Raw genomic sequence first — 16,957 nt, 5'->3', positions numbered from 1 at the left:
TTCTGTTTTTTCTGACTAATTTTTGGGGGGAGCTTTCTTTTTTTTTGGAGTATTTTTGTTTTCTGTTTTCTGAATATTTTTTTTCTGTTTTATTGAATATTTTTTTCTGTCAAAAAAATATTCCAAAAAACAGGCTGAAAAAAAATATTATAAAAAATAGAATAAAAAATATTTTTTTTAAAACTGAAAAAATATATATTCTGAAAAACAGAGCTGGTGTTGTTTTTTTGTTGTTTTTTTTACCTCTAAAATCCAAGTGACTTGTTGCAGACTCGCTAATAACGGAATATACAATAAGATGGTCATGTTTACTTACTGGCTCTCAATAAAGGAATTAATGTGTATACTGTATTGTGGTTTGTTCTATAATCTCTAAGGGAAAAAAAATCTGAAAAACTGTAAAAAAAAATAAAAAAAAATCTGAAAAACTGAAAAACAATTATTTTATAAAACAGGGGAAAATTACAACAACAAAAAAACTGAGAAAAAATATTTAATAAAACTGAAAAAAAAACTCAAAAAAACAAAGCTCCCCCCAAAAAATAGTCAGAAAAACAGTATTTTTGTTTTTCAAGTGAATGCAATACACTTCCGTACTGTTGTATTTAAAGTGAAGAAAGTTAGGGTTTGTGATGTATTTGAAGCAGCCCAAAATATTCCATGCACGCTGGGTGTAAACATTACCCTAAGCTAGTGCCATCCAGTGGGGAAAGGGGGATAAGACAAAATGGAGAGATTGTGCTGCTATAGAGGAATTGAAAGCTTCCAGGCTTATTCTAATTTTAGTGTATCGCAGTCTGAATCAAAACAGCCTCTATAGGAGCAGAGCTGAAGCTGCCTTAATGTAGTGCCTGTCTATGAGCGCAGTTAAAACAAGACATGCAAACATTTTTGCCGCCATTTATGATCAGCGATCAGCTACCATGTAATTGTGATGTTGTTTTGACCATCTACAAGATGTGGCAGTTCTCCACAGTCTTCTGCAATTTCCCTCAACCTCACCTCAATGTTTCCTTTTCACCTCTCCGGGCCTCAACCTGCCTTGCTCAGTGCTTAAAGGCCCTAAGGCAGCCTGCAGCACAACAGTTCTGCACACTAATGAGGGGTAATGTTGGCATGCAGACCCGATTCACATGGTGTCTATTGGTAGAAACAACTAGTGATTTTGTTCTGAATATGTGCCCTGGGCAGTTTTGTACGAAAACAAATGGCAGGGCGCCAACTATTACTGATGGTAGTATTGTTGTTTTCTTTGTGTGTGATGTCTCTTACATTCTGATTTTAAATACGCAATTTCGTTCCTAATACAGAATTAGTAGTGTTAGGCAGAGGTGGGTAGCAATGAGTTACATTTACTCCATTACATTTAGTTGAGTAACTTTTTGAAAAAAAAAATTACTTCTAAGAGTAGTTTTACCACACAATACTTTTTTTTTTTTTAACTTTTACTTTAGTAGATGTGTGAAGAAGAAACACTACTCTTACTCTGCTACATTGAGCTACACTAAAGTTGATACCCCACCCCCCACACACCCTAATTCAGACATTAGATTAAATTAATTTTGCCAAAATGAATTGAAATAAGAAATGCAGCCCTGGTTGAGGACTGGCAGGCATGATGAGAACATGAAAGAGTCAACTGAAAGATGACGTCTTGCTTTCGCTTTAAGAAACTGCCACCTATGGTGGTTAGCGAGTTACGGCACAACTTGTGAATGGTTTGTGCATGCTTGGGCTAACGTGTCTGCCTGCACTGTTGCTCGAGCTCAAAAAGTTATTTACTTTTATTTTATGATTTGTTAGATGCCAGAATTTACACACAATTTTAATGTTTGCGTCTGATGACATTGTTTTTAAAAATAAATGTGACTTTTTGTTCAAGCGCTTACTTAGCACTTTAGTATTCTTTTCAGTGAATACTTTTGTACTTCTACCTAATTTATTTGATGACTACTTTTTACTTCCATCCATTTTCTTAACCACTTTTCCTCACAAGGGTCGCGGGGGGCACTAGAGCCTATCCCAGCTGGCTTCGGTCAGTAGGCGGGGTACACCCTGAACTGGTTGCCAACCAATCGCAGGGCACACAGCGACCAACAACCATCCACAATCACACCTATGGACAATTTGGAGTGTCCAATTAACCTGCCATGCATGTCTTTGGAATGTGGGAGGAAAGCAGAGTAGCCGGAGAAAACCCACACAGGCATGGGGAGAACATGCAAACTCCACCCAGGGAGGCCGAAGCCCGGACTCGATCTCACGTCCTCTGCACTGGGAGACGGACGTGCTAACCAGTCAGCCACCGTGCCGCCTACTTTTTACTTGTACTTGAGTAATATTATTTTTGAAGTAACGCTACTCGAGTACAATTTTTGGCTAATCTACCCAACTCTGGTGTTAGGCAATGTTTCCACTGCATGTGGCTCCTCACCGGATCACCACAGTAGTGGACAAATATAATTATTAAGTGATTGTGATGGGCAAGTGATTGTGATGGGCAAGGTTGTTAAGTGTAAATGTTAAGTGGAGGCCTTCTGTTATGGAATTATTTATCCTTTGTGTATTTTTTTTTTTTGCCAAAGAATTCCCAAAGAATAATGCATATCGTCACTGCCCTGTGAAAAACACTTATGTCATTTTTTTTTTGTTTTTGGGATGTCTGTATTCAGTTTCATTAAATAAACCTAACAAAAAAAATTTGGACGAAATGGACATAAGTGTTATTCACAGGAAAAAGACGATACGCAAGTAATATTGAAGATGTGCTGTAGAGTTTGTGAAGGTGTGTATACTAAACATATAGCTTATGCCCTGCTGAGCTTAAACTGATTAGGCTACTTAAAGTAGACGTGTGGGTTTCCATAGATATAAACACACATAAATATCCTCTCTTACCCACGCACACACACACAAATGCGCACAGGCAGGCAAATGCACACATGCACCATCACCAGCAGCGTCCAGATGGGCCGAGTCAAGGGCATTCTAGCAAATAAGAGTGAATGCCGAGTGATGCGGCAGAAGGTCTCGAGGACAGTTCGCATTTCTCCCTGTATTTATGCGTCTATGTATTTAATATGCAAGGTCATGGCAGTGGCTTGACAGAGATAAGGAGCCCACAGCAGCTGTTGACATAAGTGATTCCAAATGGGTGACCAGGCCAGGTGGTTGGCTGTCCCCGGCAGGTTGGCGGAGATGCTTAGACAGGAGCTGGACTCAGTGAAGGAGTAGCAACCCAAAATTGAATTAAGTACAATCTTGTCAATCCAAATTAAAAATGATACAATCGCAGGATGCAGTTCATTAAACACGTTGTAATGGTCACTTGAGCACTCATCTCATTGAGCATCGTCTCACAACTGGCTGCCGTGTTGGAACTACAAAGTGTGACGGCAAAAACAAAGGCATGAACGAGTGCCAAGAAATATTACAAGAAGGCTTTATGCCATTACGACTTCAGAAGACAAAATGGATGATGACAAATGATAGAGGTGGAAAAGTCCGGGTTGAGAAGGCGAGAGAGACAAATGAAATGATGGCGCTTGGGAAGTGCGGCAAAAGTGCAGTCAAGCAAAAGGTCTCAGGGTAATTTAGAGCAAATGGGACTCTAGGAGGGATCCAAAAACAATCATGGAACAAAAGGGTTCAAATCAAAGAAAAGACAAGGAAGGTCATGGTGAAGGGAAGCATGCTCCAGGAAATGAACACATGGACACGTGAATTGAGGTAAGAAACAATCAGAGGGAAGTACTGGGGGGGGGGGGTGTTAAGTAACAATAGAGAGAAGGAACAGGGAGATAAAGGGATAAATATCTTCTTTTTTTTGGTAAAAAAAAAAAAAAGGCTGCTGCAGCCACTTGACTCATTTCAAGTGACACCCACAGCGGATACGTCTGAGCAAGCATGACTGGACAAGAATAATCATCAGTCTACATGACTACATTTCAACATGACACACAGCTACAATATACGCACTGACACAAACCTACATGTGTATTTATATTTTCACCATTTCTTGTCATTTGTTTTACTTGGATGGTACAAACTGTGAACTTTGAACTCAGAAAGACACATTTGGTTTCCGTGAGCTGCATGATGCATATTAATTAACGCTCAAAGTGCCAGGGTAACCTTCAAAAAACGGTACATGAAACACTTAATTATGCATATCAAACGCTAATTGAAGCATCAAGTCCTTGTGATGTAGTTCGCTGCAAGGATGTCGCAGGGAGAGCCAACGAAAGAAAAATAACAAGTTCACCTTAAAGAAGTGTATCGTGTGTTTATTACAGAAGTGGGGAATGGTTGTTTTAACTTTCAATCCATTGATTTTAGCGCCGTTGTAAAAGTATCGCCATTTTCTCTGTCTCTCTCCATTACATGCCTGCCAGGTTTCTTATGTTAAAGCATCTTATCGCAAACGTGAATTTTCCCTTCTTTTATTTTAAAAACTGTCATATTAGAGGATGGGGAGTTCTTTCTGGTCTGCGTAATGGAATGATGTCTCTCAAGGGCAGCAAAGGCTCTTGGCGTTGGAATCTGAAGGTCGGTAACTCAATTCACTGTAGAATAAACCCTCCATTGTATGTTGCAGTATTTTATAGTATGCTGGTAAGATTGGTTGTTAGATAGATGACAAGTACTGTTGAGTTGTCCCTGAGTAAGGGATTGAATGTTGGACTGGTGTTGGTGTCAAAATGATTATTAATATACAGTATTAGAAATGTATAGACATTTTGCAGTGTAACAGAAAAGATGTCTCAAACTCACCAATTGAAGCAGTAATTGGATGGATACTACATCTCAAGAGGGAAAGTTCAAGTTAACCCCCAATTTTTTTTCTTTTTTTAACAATAATATGTTCTATGCAGCCCCACTGGTCTAAATATTGCATTCTGATTAATATTGTGTGGATAGTTAGTGGATATATGAGTGAAGCAGCAAAATCCAGCCGGTTTTATCCATCTCAGGGGGCGTCCATTTTGCCACTTGCTGTCGACTGAAGAAGACATCACAGTTGCTCAAGGCTCAGGCAACGACCAATCACAGCTCACCTGTTTTCTGAAGCTGAGCTGTGATTGGTTGTTACCTGAGACCTAAAACCTGAGCAAGTGTGAGGTTATCTTCAGTCGACAGCAAGTGTCAAAATGGCCGCTCCTAGATGGATAAAAAATGGTTGGATTTTGCTTCATAACTCTTATTTCACAAGTATAAAATATTATTGTCAAGAAATGTTTAAAGTTTACCTCAAACACGATATCCTCATATCCTCATATCGAGTGGTCATAATTTGAGTACTGGCAAATGAATGTGAAAGTAAATATGTATTTTACTTCTGTACATAGGTACATTTCAATCTGTACTCTTTACTTTTATCAGAGTCATGCACTCTATAATAATGAAATGAGAAAAAAAATCGTATTCCAAACATCATAGGACTCTTGTAATTGCACTGAGCTGATTCAGCAGCTTACAAAAGATCAAGGTCTGTCTGTCGGTATGCGTTTATCTACACACTCACCCTCAGAAAATGAGCAAATCTAAGACCAGTTAACTACTGTATGCCGGGTGTGCATCTGCTTGCACAACACGGGGAAGCTTTTACCTTCAATAAAATGGGATTTATGGAGCAGGCACAGTGGCTGCGTGACCTATGACTGAGGGATTCCTTTGAAATCACAGACCAAACAATACAGCCAAACTCGATCCAGTATTAAAAATACAGTTCAACTCAGAAAGAGGAGAAACACTGTCTCTTTGTGGCTGCTCAAAGAACTGCAATGATGTTTTTTTTTTTACAGGACCTTCACCTTGAAATGTTCTCTATTGCGTAACATGTTTATGGCACTCTCAAATTCAACATATATACATCACACTATTTAATTTTGAGCTGTATAAATTGCTAAAAGTTTAATACAGTATCATTAATAGTATTTTACAGTGTAGTAATGCTGTTGTTTATAATAATGGTAGGCGTACACTACTATTATTGTATCACAGTATCGGTTATCATAGCTCAGTATAATTTTATACAGTGATTCTACGTGAATAGCCATGGATAACAACCAAATTCTGCCATAAATAGGTGAAAAGTAATTGATACACCACAGTTAATTATTGCCAAGATCCTTCAAGAGGGAAGTAAAACACTACTTTTTGTCTGAACGAAATTCCTTAACTCACTTCAACATCGTTCCTTGGCACCATAATCCAACAGGATGGCAGAAAAGCGCTATGTTTGTTTAATAGAAGCTCCTCAATTCGTTTCTTGACAACAAAGTAATCATTTTGCCTGAGCACAAAACAGCAAATGGGTTAATTTTTCAGCAAATAATGAAGGATAAGTTTGAAAAAGATGAACAGCTGAAGATACAAACAAGCGGGTGTATTATAACCATTCTTTTCCTGCAATTGCCGGGGGGGGGGAATGGTTTTGGAGACTTCCAAGCACAAGCGCAAGCCATGACATTTCCTCCACAATCCTTCACAGCACAGATGAGTTTGTGTGTTTTGGATCATAAGCAGATTATTTCTCCTTTTCTCTCATATGGACAGCTCTCCGGTCTGTCTGCGAATGCAGTTTTCACAGGTGAAACCCAAAGCCCAACACAAGCACTGGCTAATCTTTAAGCAAGCAATCTAAAAGGCAACACCTGAGCAACTAGAAACAATGTTCCAATACTCTTGCTCACTTTAAAAGTGGGTGGGTTCAAACAAATGGCACTCTGTCCTAAGTTGTCTAAACACATATACATGCAAATACCATGAAATAGAAGCGGTCATTTTGCACTTTTGTTTCATTCATCTTTTTTAACTGAAAGCCAAATGTCTTCAGACACAATGGGATTGACCTTCCAAAATTTGGGGAGGTGACTGTATGAATTACCTGGCCAGATAAATTCATGGCGATGCACAGCTTCACTATGGGGTAGATGCCACGGATTTCCGACTTCCGAGTTTTACAATATCAGCGTCGATTCCGGCCACTGCTGGCCGCGTTCCAACACTCGCACACCCACCCATGCGCCCCCGAACCGCGCGCTTCCGCTCTGAAATGCGTCGGACAGTGAGACAGACACTACACACTCGCAGCCTGAACGCGCAACCGAGGGGCACAAAGGCGGAAGCGCAAGTACTGGGACGCGGCCCACACGTCGCAAACCGGAAACGGAAACAAAGTTGATGGGTGAAAACCCGGAAGTCCCGCCTCCTCCGTGGCATACAGTCTATTCTAAGTTTTGCCAAAATAACACAAGGATTCTCAAAGTATAGACAATGGCTTTATGAGTAGGTCATGTAACAAAAACAATCACACAAACAATATGTATTAACATGGGAGGAATATTTAACTATAAATACTGTATCTGTTTGACTAAAAGAATCTTACAATGACATAAAAAAAAAAGGATTTGTTCATTAATACATTTCAGTGGTCAGACTGTGTAAGTTGGGTAGCACAAGAGAATTTCACAATAAAATGCTTTGAAGGGATTTGCGTAACTAACAAAAACACAGGTACTGTTTGCAAAATGTTGAAGACTGGCAGCAGGGTAAAGTGAGTTTCTTGAAGTTCTTAGAGGGTTAGTGCTGGTTGAATCAAGTCTTGTTTGTTGTTCTTCCATCCTCCACTTTGCTTGCTTACACAGAATCATCTGACCTCACATTTGCCTCAAGTTACATGTCATCTATTTGTTCTCCACAAAATAAGAATTTTCTCAAATTCTCTGGTGGTATCAGCACTTGGAATATAGGCTCGATGAGAGTGTTGCCGTTTTTGTGGATGGTTTCTAGCGATATGGTTGACAGTTCACAATCTCTAAAGATGTTCAACTCACCTAGTTAGTGCATCTAACAATAAAGGTGAGCAGGCATGTCAAGTTCTTCAGCAAAACAGAGGGAAATGAAGGCACAGATTTGGAGTAACTTTCACACACGCACACTTCCACGCACACTCTAGTGTATAAAGAAAGTTTTTGAAATACTGCACCACAAAAGGTTGTTGAGCTTCAGGGTGATTTGTTTTTTTTTACCGGTTCCAAAACTGCAGTAGCTGTAGATTCAATCATATGCTTACATTGTAAACAACAGCGTAACAAATGGAATGATAGCATCAAGGTAAGAAGGTGGCAATTGCTGGGTTGAATCAAATGGTACAAAACGATCAGAGACGGAAAATTACCTAAAGAAATACTATACGTTATATTCAAATGGGATGACAATAAAAGACTCAGCATTTCAAATTTGTGATCCTAAGACAATATATTAAAGATAGATTAAAGATGTCTCTGAAATAAATGTCCTCCATTGAAGTCAGCAGCAGGAGTCTCACAGCCTTGTCACCGTATGAATTATATTGTATTTTGGTCCAAATTAGCAGAGGTGGGCATTTGACATATTTTAGATGGTCTGTCATTTGTTGGCATCGAGCACCCCCTTCAGTCATGGTCAGTACGGCATTTTTTTCAAGCCTAACCAACCTGTAATCATCAGACCGTCGGTCTGCCATTTTATTTTACTCATGCTTCCATCGTCACTGCTATTTTAGGACCGCCACACAAAGGTGGGCATTCCGTCAGTATTGACTTGTCAATCTATCTCTGGCGTCACAAGTCTTTTAAGTAAAAAAAAACACACACAAATAAATCAAAACTGATACTCCCCTTACTCGACTTCACGTTCACAGGAACCACGATTAAACATTTTCATTGCAAAGTGTAATAAAACTGGTTACGCTTTAGAAGGGGGCTAAAGCGAAAAGAAGATTTGGTGAAAAGTGTAACTGCTGACTCCTTGCTGACTGACTCCAATGGAGTCGATGAGTGCGTGGCTCCTTCAGTTTAGATGTTTCTCCCTCCGTTGATGACGTTGCCGCCAGGGGGGGCGATGTGGATGGAGTCCAGAATGGGCCTCAATAGCTGGCCAAAAGGTCTGGAGACAAAAGCAGATTGGATTGGTGCCATCAACGGAATCCTTGCACAATTAATGAATAGTTATTGCTTAATGCCTGGGACATAAAGTATTAAGAGGGTCGTCACCAGCGTTGGGAACGTTACTTTAAAAAAGTAATTAGTTAGTTACTCATTACTTGCTTAAAAAAGTAACTGAGTTAGTAATTTAATTACTTTATAACAAAAGTAGCCCGTTACCAGGCAAAGTAACTATTTTCACTACTTAAAAAAAAGTTTTTTATCAAACAATTGAGATTTTTTATGTTTTTAAAATATATTATTATTATTATTATTATGCAAGGAATTCAAATTACGTCCAGGCTGTATAGGGTGTCGTCATTTATTTTTGTGAGTATTTATGTCACACAATTGCCTCACTCCATATTATGACACATCATACAATAATAATAATAATAATAATAATAATAACAACAACAATTCATTAAATTTGGAGTGGTGATGTATGCTCTACCACTGCCATTTACTACAGCAATCAGAATAATAATACAAATAAAATAAATACTGGATAGATGGTGATTTGTGGCCGTTATGTCATCTATAGGTCACTTGTAGCCAGTCCCTCCAGGATTTCCCGGGCATTTTTTATGATTGTTACGGGCTAAAATAATCATTAATAGATCAAAGAAATTGCCAATGCTATTAAAATATACATTGCTTAATGCTATCATGGCCAAAATCATAGCCATAACTACTACTATATTTACTCCTTAGAATCATCCTGCTTCCACTTGATCTCTCAGAAAAAACATATGCTTTTGTACACTTTCAAACATAAGCGTATGATGATATACTCTTTGCTAAAATGCTCAAATATGTCACGCCGTGACACGCTTCCTGCGGCACCTCCAAAATAAAAGTCATTATACATTTCCGACAACATGTCCGACAACAACAGTGCCTCGAACTGTGCGCAAATGACATTTTCAGAGCCAGTCACCGCAAAATGTCTTGTAAGCTTACTTTGAATCTAATAAATAAATTGTAACGCAACGCATTTCTCATACAATAACTGACTGATTAAAGATTGGCCATCATCCATTCATGCGTTTTCTGTTTGTTTGTTTTTTGTAGTAAAACACTGCCCTGTAGGTCGGTATTGTCATCTCAAAGACACTTACTTGTACCTGGTTGAATTAAGAATAAGAAATATAAATCTCATACAGTAACTGAAGTGGGCAGGTGGGCTTCAACTCACGTGGAGAGGACTTCGGACGGGAGGTCGGTGATGTACGAGGGGATGGGCGTGCCTGTTAGGAACTGAGCAACCTCATTGGTGAACGTGTTGCAATTGTGCTCAAACAGTCGATACCTGTCACCTCTGAAAAACAAAAGAGAGCCAAGGCTTCAGGATTTGGCTATTGGTCCTTACCAAAAACTCGATTGGCTAATGGGAGCTACAGGTCCTATGCATACTAAATAAATACTCTTCTTCATGATTTCTCAAATATGTTGTTCACAATAAAACTGAAACAAAAGTTAAGCACATTAATTCTCATGTTGTTTAAGTACACTATGTTTTCGTACTTGTTGTATTCATGAACATAGAGTAGTAGGAAATAATTAGCAAAGTATTTTATTTCATAAAGTCAGTTGAAAGACTACACATAAAAGCATTTTATGATGCTGAATGCTCTCTTCTCATTTTTTATGACAGTTGGTCAAATAAATGTGTTTATGACAAATCGGTGCACTACCAAACAAATTGTTTGAAGTTGTTTTAACGTAAAATTACAAACTGCTGCTGCATTGAAGGCTAAAGTCTCAATAAACTATTTGGATGTTTACAGTATGTGGAAGACAATTATAAATAAATTGTGTGAATAAATGTGAAAAGACACCTACCTGTAAGTGCTTTCTCCCAAGGATGAGAGATATTCCATGAAGATCTCCTCCGAAACTTCGGTCTCACCCAGTTCCACAACTGTGTCTGGAGGGCCCAGCATTGTTCCACCCTGGACACACACACAACAAAATCCTGTTTAACTCACAACATTCTTATTGGGCCAGATCTGAAACAAAATGGTCGCTAATAAGACAACAAAAAAGCAAAACCACAGGGGAAACGTGGTATTACTAATGTACAGAAATGTATTCAATGAAAGATGAGCATCATGCGCAATTGAAAAATCACCCAGAAATTAGGGGTGTCAAAAAAAAAATCAATTCAGCAACATATCGCAATATTAAAGCGTGCAATTCTCCAATTTTTTATGGGAATATAAAACAAAACGTCTTACTTAGGGTTAGGATTCACACATTAAGCATGAAAGAATGTTATATTAATGGAACACTAAGCCTTAATATTTGATTTCAGTGCTGTTCAAACATGAACTTTCAGATAAATAAATTTTCATACAAATCTTAGAGTGTACATGTGCAAGTTTACTGATAAGTATTTTCTAAATATGAGTAAAAATTATTATTATTTTTTTTTAAATCGCAATAATCAATTTATAGATTCGTATCGCGATTAATCGGTATCGAATCGAATCGTGACCTATGAATCGTGATACGAATCGAATCGCCAGGTACTAGGAAATCCACGCCCCTACTAGATCTAATCTGTTTTACTTAATTTGCCTTTAGGTACTTTTCTACTAATAATATATGTTCATAAGTATTTTTATCATCATTTAATTAACTTTTACAAGCATTAGTGATACAATTAGTTTATTTAGGTTTATTTATCTTTCACACATAACTTTTAATACTGTAATGATAGTGCCCACAAACTCTTAAAAAAAAAAAAAGAAGGAAAAAAAAAAGATAATGAATGAATGAATAATACAAATCCCCAAGCAGCAGTGTTCTGAAGGCAATATAAAATGCAAACTGAAACTGATCAAAGTGTGATTCCCTTTAGCAGCAAAACGAGTACGACAGTAAAAAAAGTAATGAAAAGCACCATATTTTTTATTAACTGTTTAAGGCATAATGAGGTCATGTAAATGTAAAACAGTATAGAGTAAAATGGACTTACAGGTGGACAGCTGGAGATTCCTTCTCCTCCAAAAAAGAACTCATCTCCATATACCACTATGGCGGTGTGCCTATGGAAGAATAACATGTATTGTACTGCAGTAATATTCTAGAATGTACGAGTTTGATCATTTCCTAGAACACACAATAACACCAGCAGAAGCTGCTTTAACACCATGGCTGTGTCCGAATGTCCCTTCTGATTCCCTAACCCCTCATTCATTACATAGCCCTGCACGCATTCTGTTTGGCCATTCGGTCGCATATGATGTGGACACCGTACACGTCACGATGCGCCGTTGCGTAAGATCTCCAAATTATTTTGGGTGAATAAAAATGTGTTTAAACTAGGGCTGGATTAAACAAGCAGACAAAAAAAAACAATATTGAATCCATTTTAGTACTTTACATAGCCTGATATCGATTCATAAATCCATAAATTGATTATTTTAATTTTCTCATAAATTCATGAGAAAATAACATTTGAAAGTCGCCAATATTGACGGTGGGCTCAACTAAGTTTTGGACCCATGGAGGGAAAAAAATATATATATTTTGTCATCAATGTGTTGCTGATATTAGGGAAATGTTTTATAAACAAATGTAGATTTAAAAAAAAAAAAAAAAAACTTTCGCATTCATTGATTGAATGAGTTACTCTAGTGGTACAAGTCTTTGAATTTTGTGAAGAATAAGAAAGCAATGGAACTGCTTTTATTGGTAAAGAAATTTAAGTTTTTGTAATGCCTTTAATGTAGGGCTGGATTAAAAAAAAAAATTGGAATAATTGATCATATTGAATCAACTTTCCTTTTCAAGCCCGGTATGGATTTATAAAACCGTGAATCGATTATTTTATATAGATCTTTTTCCCATAAATTCTTAAGAAAATAGAATTTTAAAGGCCAATTTTTTTGTATATTTCTTGTTTTCATGAAATTTCTTACATTTATGGAAGCCCTCACTTGTTGCACTTTAAGACAATTCAGACTATTTTTAATTTCTATTTACAAGAATTGAATTAGAATTATGAAAATAATTTTCATCTCACCCTTGCTGATGTCAATGTTTGTGTAACACTTAAGTGATTATAACACACGTTACTTTTCTTAATAAACTAAATAAGTTAACCAGTTACTGCATCCGCAAAATTTAATTTGGAAATTATTTTACAAAGAATTGATGTTCCACAATTAATCAATATCGGATTGAATTGAAGTGAATCGAAAGCGGGAAAAAAAATCGAAATCGAATCTTGTGAATTTAAATTGAAGCGATTACGGGAATTAGAATCGATAGATACCCAGCCCTACTTTAATGCATCTTTCTTTTCCCTTTTTTGTCATTTATTTTTACTTTGTTGTCTCTACATGCATGTTGCATGGCTCTTTATATGGAGAGGTTTGATCTGGTTTGAATTGTTAAATACCCACGTAGAAAAACATTTCATACAAAAGATTTATTAAATTGAGAACTATGGAAACTGAAATAAAGTACAACACCTACAAAAATAAACTATTGAATATTATACGAACAAGTAAGAAAGATTATTACAATGCATTACTAGAGCAGAATAAAAACAACACAAGAAATATGGAAGATACTAAATCATGTAATTAAAAATTAGCTTAAATTGATTATCCAAAATATTTAATAAAAGATAAAAAATATTGTTATTAAAAAAAATTCAGACATAGCGAATTAGTTAATGGTATTGTGTTAATGTTGGCAGTAATTTGGCAAAAGAAATCCTTGAGCCAAGAAACAAACAAATAAATAAGCACATAAAAAATAATTCATCCACTATGTGGCTTAATGCTGTTAATGATACACAAGTATTAAATGTTGTTAAAATATATATATTTTTAAATCCACTGACTGCTTCAACATTGAGATGACATTAATAAAAAGTATTACATAAAATGTTGTGCAACCTTTCACATGTATATGTAATTTGTCGTTTAAAGCCGGTATATTTCCACCAAAAATGAAAATAGCATATTCCTATTCATAAAAATGGAGAAAGATATATTCACTAATTATACACAAATATCACTGCTGCCACAGTTTTCAAAAATTCTAGAAAAAAAGATTTTCATATAGACTGGACAATTTTATTGAAAAACATAAGCTTTTAAGTGAAAATTAATATGGCTTTAGAGAAAAACGAACCACCTCAACGGCAGTCATGGAACTCGTAGAAGCAATATCTACTAACATAGATAATTTTAAAAAAATATGTTGGCATTTTTATAGATTAAAAAAAAAAGCATTTGATACTATAGATCATTTTATACTAATGAATAAATTAGAAAGATATGGCATAAGAGGTTTGGCATATAAATGGATAAAAAGTTATTTGGATAATAGATATCAGTACTTACAGTTTAACAATATACAATCAAAACACTTGAAGATTACTCATGGAGTCCCCTAAAAGTCTGTGCTAGGCCCCAAATTATTTATATTGTATATATAAGATATCTGTTGAGTTTCAAAAATGTCTTATTCGCCGATGACACAACTATCTACTGTTCAGGAGAGAACCTGAAGCATCTTCTGACTACTGTGGAGTATGAATTAAACACATTCAAAAATTGGTTTGATATGAACAAATGATCACTAACATTAAATAAAACAAAGTTGATAGTTTTTGGTACTAGAAAAAACACACAACAGGTCAAAATCATGGTAAATTCAATTGAAGTAGAAAGAGTATGAAAATAAATTTCTTGGGAGTAGTTATTGATGAAAAATTATGTTGGAAGTCTCACATAAATAATGTCAAAAGAAAAATGTCAAAAATCATAGGGATACTCTCTAAAACGCAGGATGTCCTGAATAAGAAATTATTATACACATGATATTGTTCATTATTATTACCATATCTGACCTATTGTGTGGAAATCTGGGGAAACGCATGTAAAACAAATACCAGTCTTGTTTTCAAACTGCAAAAAAGAGCCATAAGAATTATAAATCGATCAAAATATACAGAGCCAACTCATTCTCTATTTATTAAATCAAACACAATGAAAGTATATGACTTAATTTAAAATAGCACAAATAATGTATAAAGTACACAACAATCTACTCTGCCACAGTACTCAGAAGCTGTTTGAAATGAGAGAGAGTCCTTATAACATAAGAGGTACAAGTGTCTACAATTTTTTTTTTAAACAAGAACAAATATTAACTTAGTAAAGGTGTGTTTCTTAAAAAAGGTGTTAATTTGTGGAATGATTTTGGAACTGACCTGAAAAAATGTCAGTCACTTGCTGAATTAAAAAAATTGTTTAAAAGCAAAGTTAAAAAAAAAACTTAAATCAGACATGAGCTGTTAAAAATTTATTTATGCTGTAATTTCTTTAGATGTATCGGAATGAGTGTAATGAAAATTGTACATGTGAGTATGAGGATATGATTCATAAATGTATTATGGTATATGCCTATGAATTTGATGTAAATATGTTGCTGCAAACGTGTATATGTTAAAGCAAACTTGTATATATGACTAATTTTATACATTTTCTTTACCATTACATTACCATATCATTGTAAAACGGATAAGGGGTAGGACTAGATACGTTTTTAACTTCTTCCTACCTCTTTTGAACATATATTCTTTTCTTTCTTCCTATTCTTGTTTTTCTTTTTTTTACTTCAACTTATATTTTATACTTGTACTGTGTTTTGTATTTTCTTTATGTTTAGATATTCAACAAAACCATAAACCATGTTGCTTGTTCAATAAAAAAGGGGGGAGGATACCCCCATAAAATATCGTGACCCCTTCGTAGTACACTGTATGGAGAGCAATGTGTACATTCAGACGCAGCACGTGTTACGAGAAAATGAATATATACTAATCTATTCAGGGGTCAGAGGCCCAGCACTACACTAGCTGTCAAGCAAACTTGAAATGACTAAGCGTTTTAAGTAGCTGTGTGAATGAATAGAACTTGCTTTCATACCATATGCCATCCAGTTGTTTTCCTGTTAAAAAGAAAGAAAAGGGCGTTTGAAACTGAAGGCGGTGGCACAAAAACATTTAAAACAAGCGGCTCTAAAATATCAAAAGCAAAATTCTTTTTCTGCGTTTGTGTACAGTATATAAAAATCGCAAAATGTCCCTTATGTCACTTGCGATATAGGAGCATGCATGAAATTTAGCACATTATTATTGCACGCCATTAGAAGCTGATAACTACATTTAAAAATAAAAACAACAAAAAACACTGTTTGGTCGAAGCAGAATGCCGACCGAATGATGCTAGTGAGGCCGGGGGGAATATCTGATTAGGTGGTGTGTACTCACCCAGCATGATAGGACTGAGGTTGCGTGCCATTCCCCTTGATAGATCATAAATATATAACTGTACATTATATCTAATAGAATTATTTTCCATAGTGAAACCTGCTGGAAAATACTTTTAGTGCTGTCTACGGTTGAAACCTTTCGAGTCACCGCTGAATGGGAGGGCCTTTAAATATGATGTCATTATGTAAAGCAAGCACTTCCGACTTTGAAGCTTTCAAATTAAAACGCATCACAAGGAAAATGCACGAACACAAAGACAAGTTATCATATTTATTTTGAAAAGAAACACACAGTTTTAGTAATTGATGTTTACTGCGAAATGACGTGACAATTTAAGTGCAAACAGTTAATTCTCTGCATAAAATGGTTGCCATACTGAACTGCTATTATTAAAGTTCGAACATTAAATGTAATTTTCGTTTTACATTGAAAACACAACACGGGAAGAGGAACCCAAGATAAAGTCAAGTTATCATATTTATTTTGAAAAGAAACACACACTTTTAGTAATTTATGTTCACTGCGAAATGACGTGACAATTTAAGTGCAAACAGTAAATTTTCTGCGTAAAATGGTTGCCATACTGAACTGCTATTATTAAAGTTCGAACATTAAATGTAATTTTCGTTTTACATTGGAAACGCAATACGGGAAGAGGAACCCGGGAGGCACACGATTGTGGCAG

General features: G+C 36.1%; 1 protein-coding gene across 1 annotated transcript; it reads right to left on the bottom strand.

Moving 5' to 3' along the window:
- Positions 1-7,270: 7,270 nt before the first annotated feature.
- Positions 7,271-16,458, bottom strand: desi1a (desumoylating isopeptidase 1a). The gene is made up of 6 exons (XM_077559662.1): positions 16,270-16,458; positions 15,926-15,947; positions 11,953-12,022; positions 10,815-10,924; positions 10,168-10,290; positions 7,271-8,931 (listed from the first exon to the last, which is right to left on the bottom strand). The coding sequence occupies exons 1-6, from the start codon at positions 16,358-16,360 to the stop codon at positions 8,841-8,843; spliced, it is 507 nt and encodes a 168-aa protein (XP_077415788.1). The 5' UTR covers positions 16,361-16,458; the 3' UTR covers positions 7,271-8,840.
- Between the last annotated feature and the right edge of the window lie 499 nt (positions 16,459-16,957).

The sequence above is a fragment of the Vanacampus margaritifer genome, chromosome 2, assembly GCF_051991255.1.
Source record: "Vanacampus margaritifer isolate UIUO_Vmar chromosome 2, RoL_Vmar_1.0, whole genome shotgun sequence".
Classification (NCBI taxonomy): Eukaryota; Metazoa; Chordata; class Actinopteri; order Syngnathiformes; family Syngnathidae; genus Vanacampus; species Vanacampus margaritifer.
The sequence above is the reverse complement of the archived record's forward strand: the minus strand, read 5'-3'. Positions and strand labels throughout refer to the sequence as shown.

What these genes read in the sequence shown, in the direction of transcription:
- desi1a (XM_077559662.1), bottom strand. Translation starts at nt 16,360, where the DNA reads ATGGAAAATAATTCTATTAGATATAATGTACAGTTATATATTTATGAT. An exon ending in CCTCAGTCCTATCATGCTGG is followed by an intron (nt 15,948 to 16,269) that starts GTGAGTACACAC and finishes TCTTTTTAACAG; the next exon opens with GAAAACAACTGGATGGCATA. An exon ending in TTGGGAGAAAGCACTTACAG is followed by an intron (nt 10,291 to 10,814) that starts GTAGGTGTCTTT and finishes TTTGTTTTTCAG; the next exon opens with AGGTGACAGGTATCGACTGT.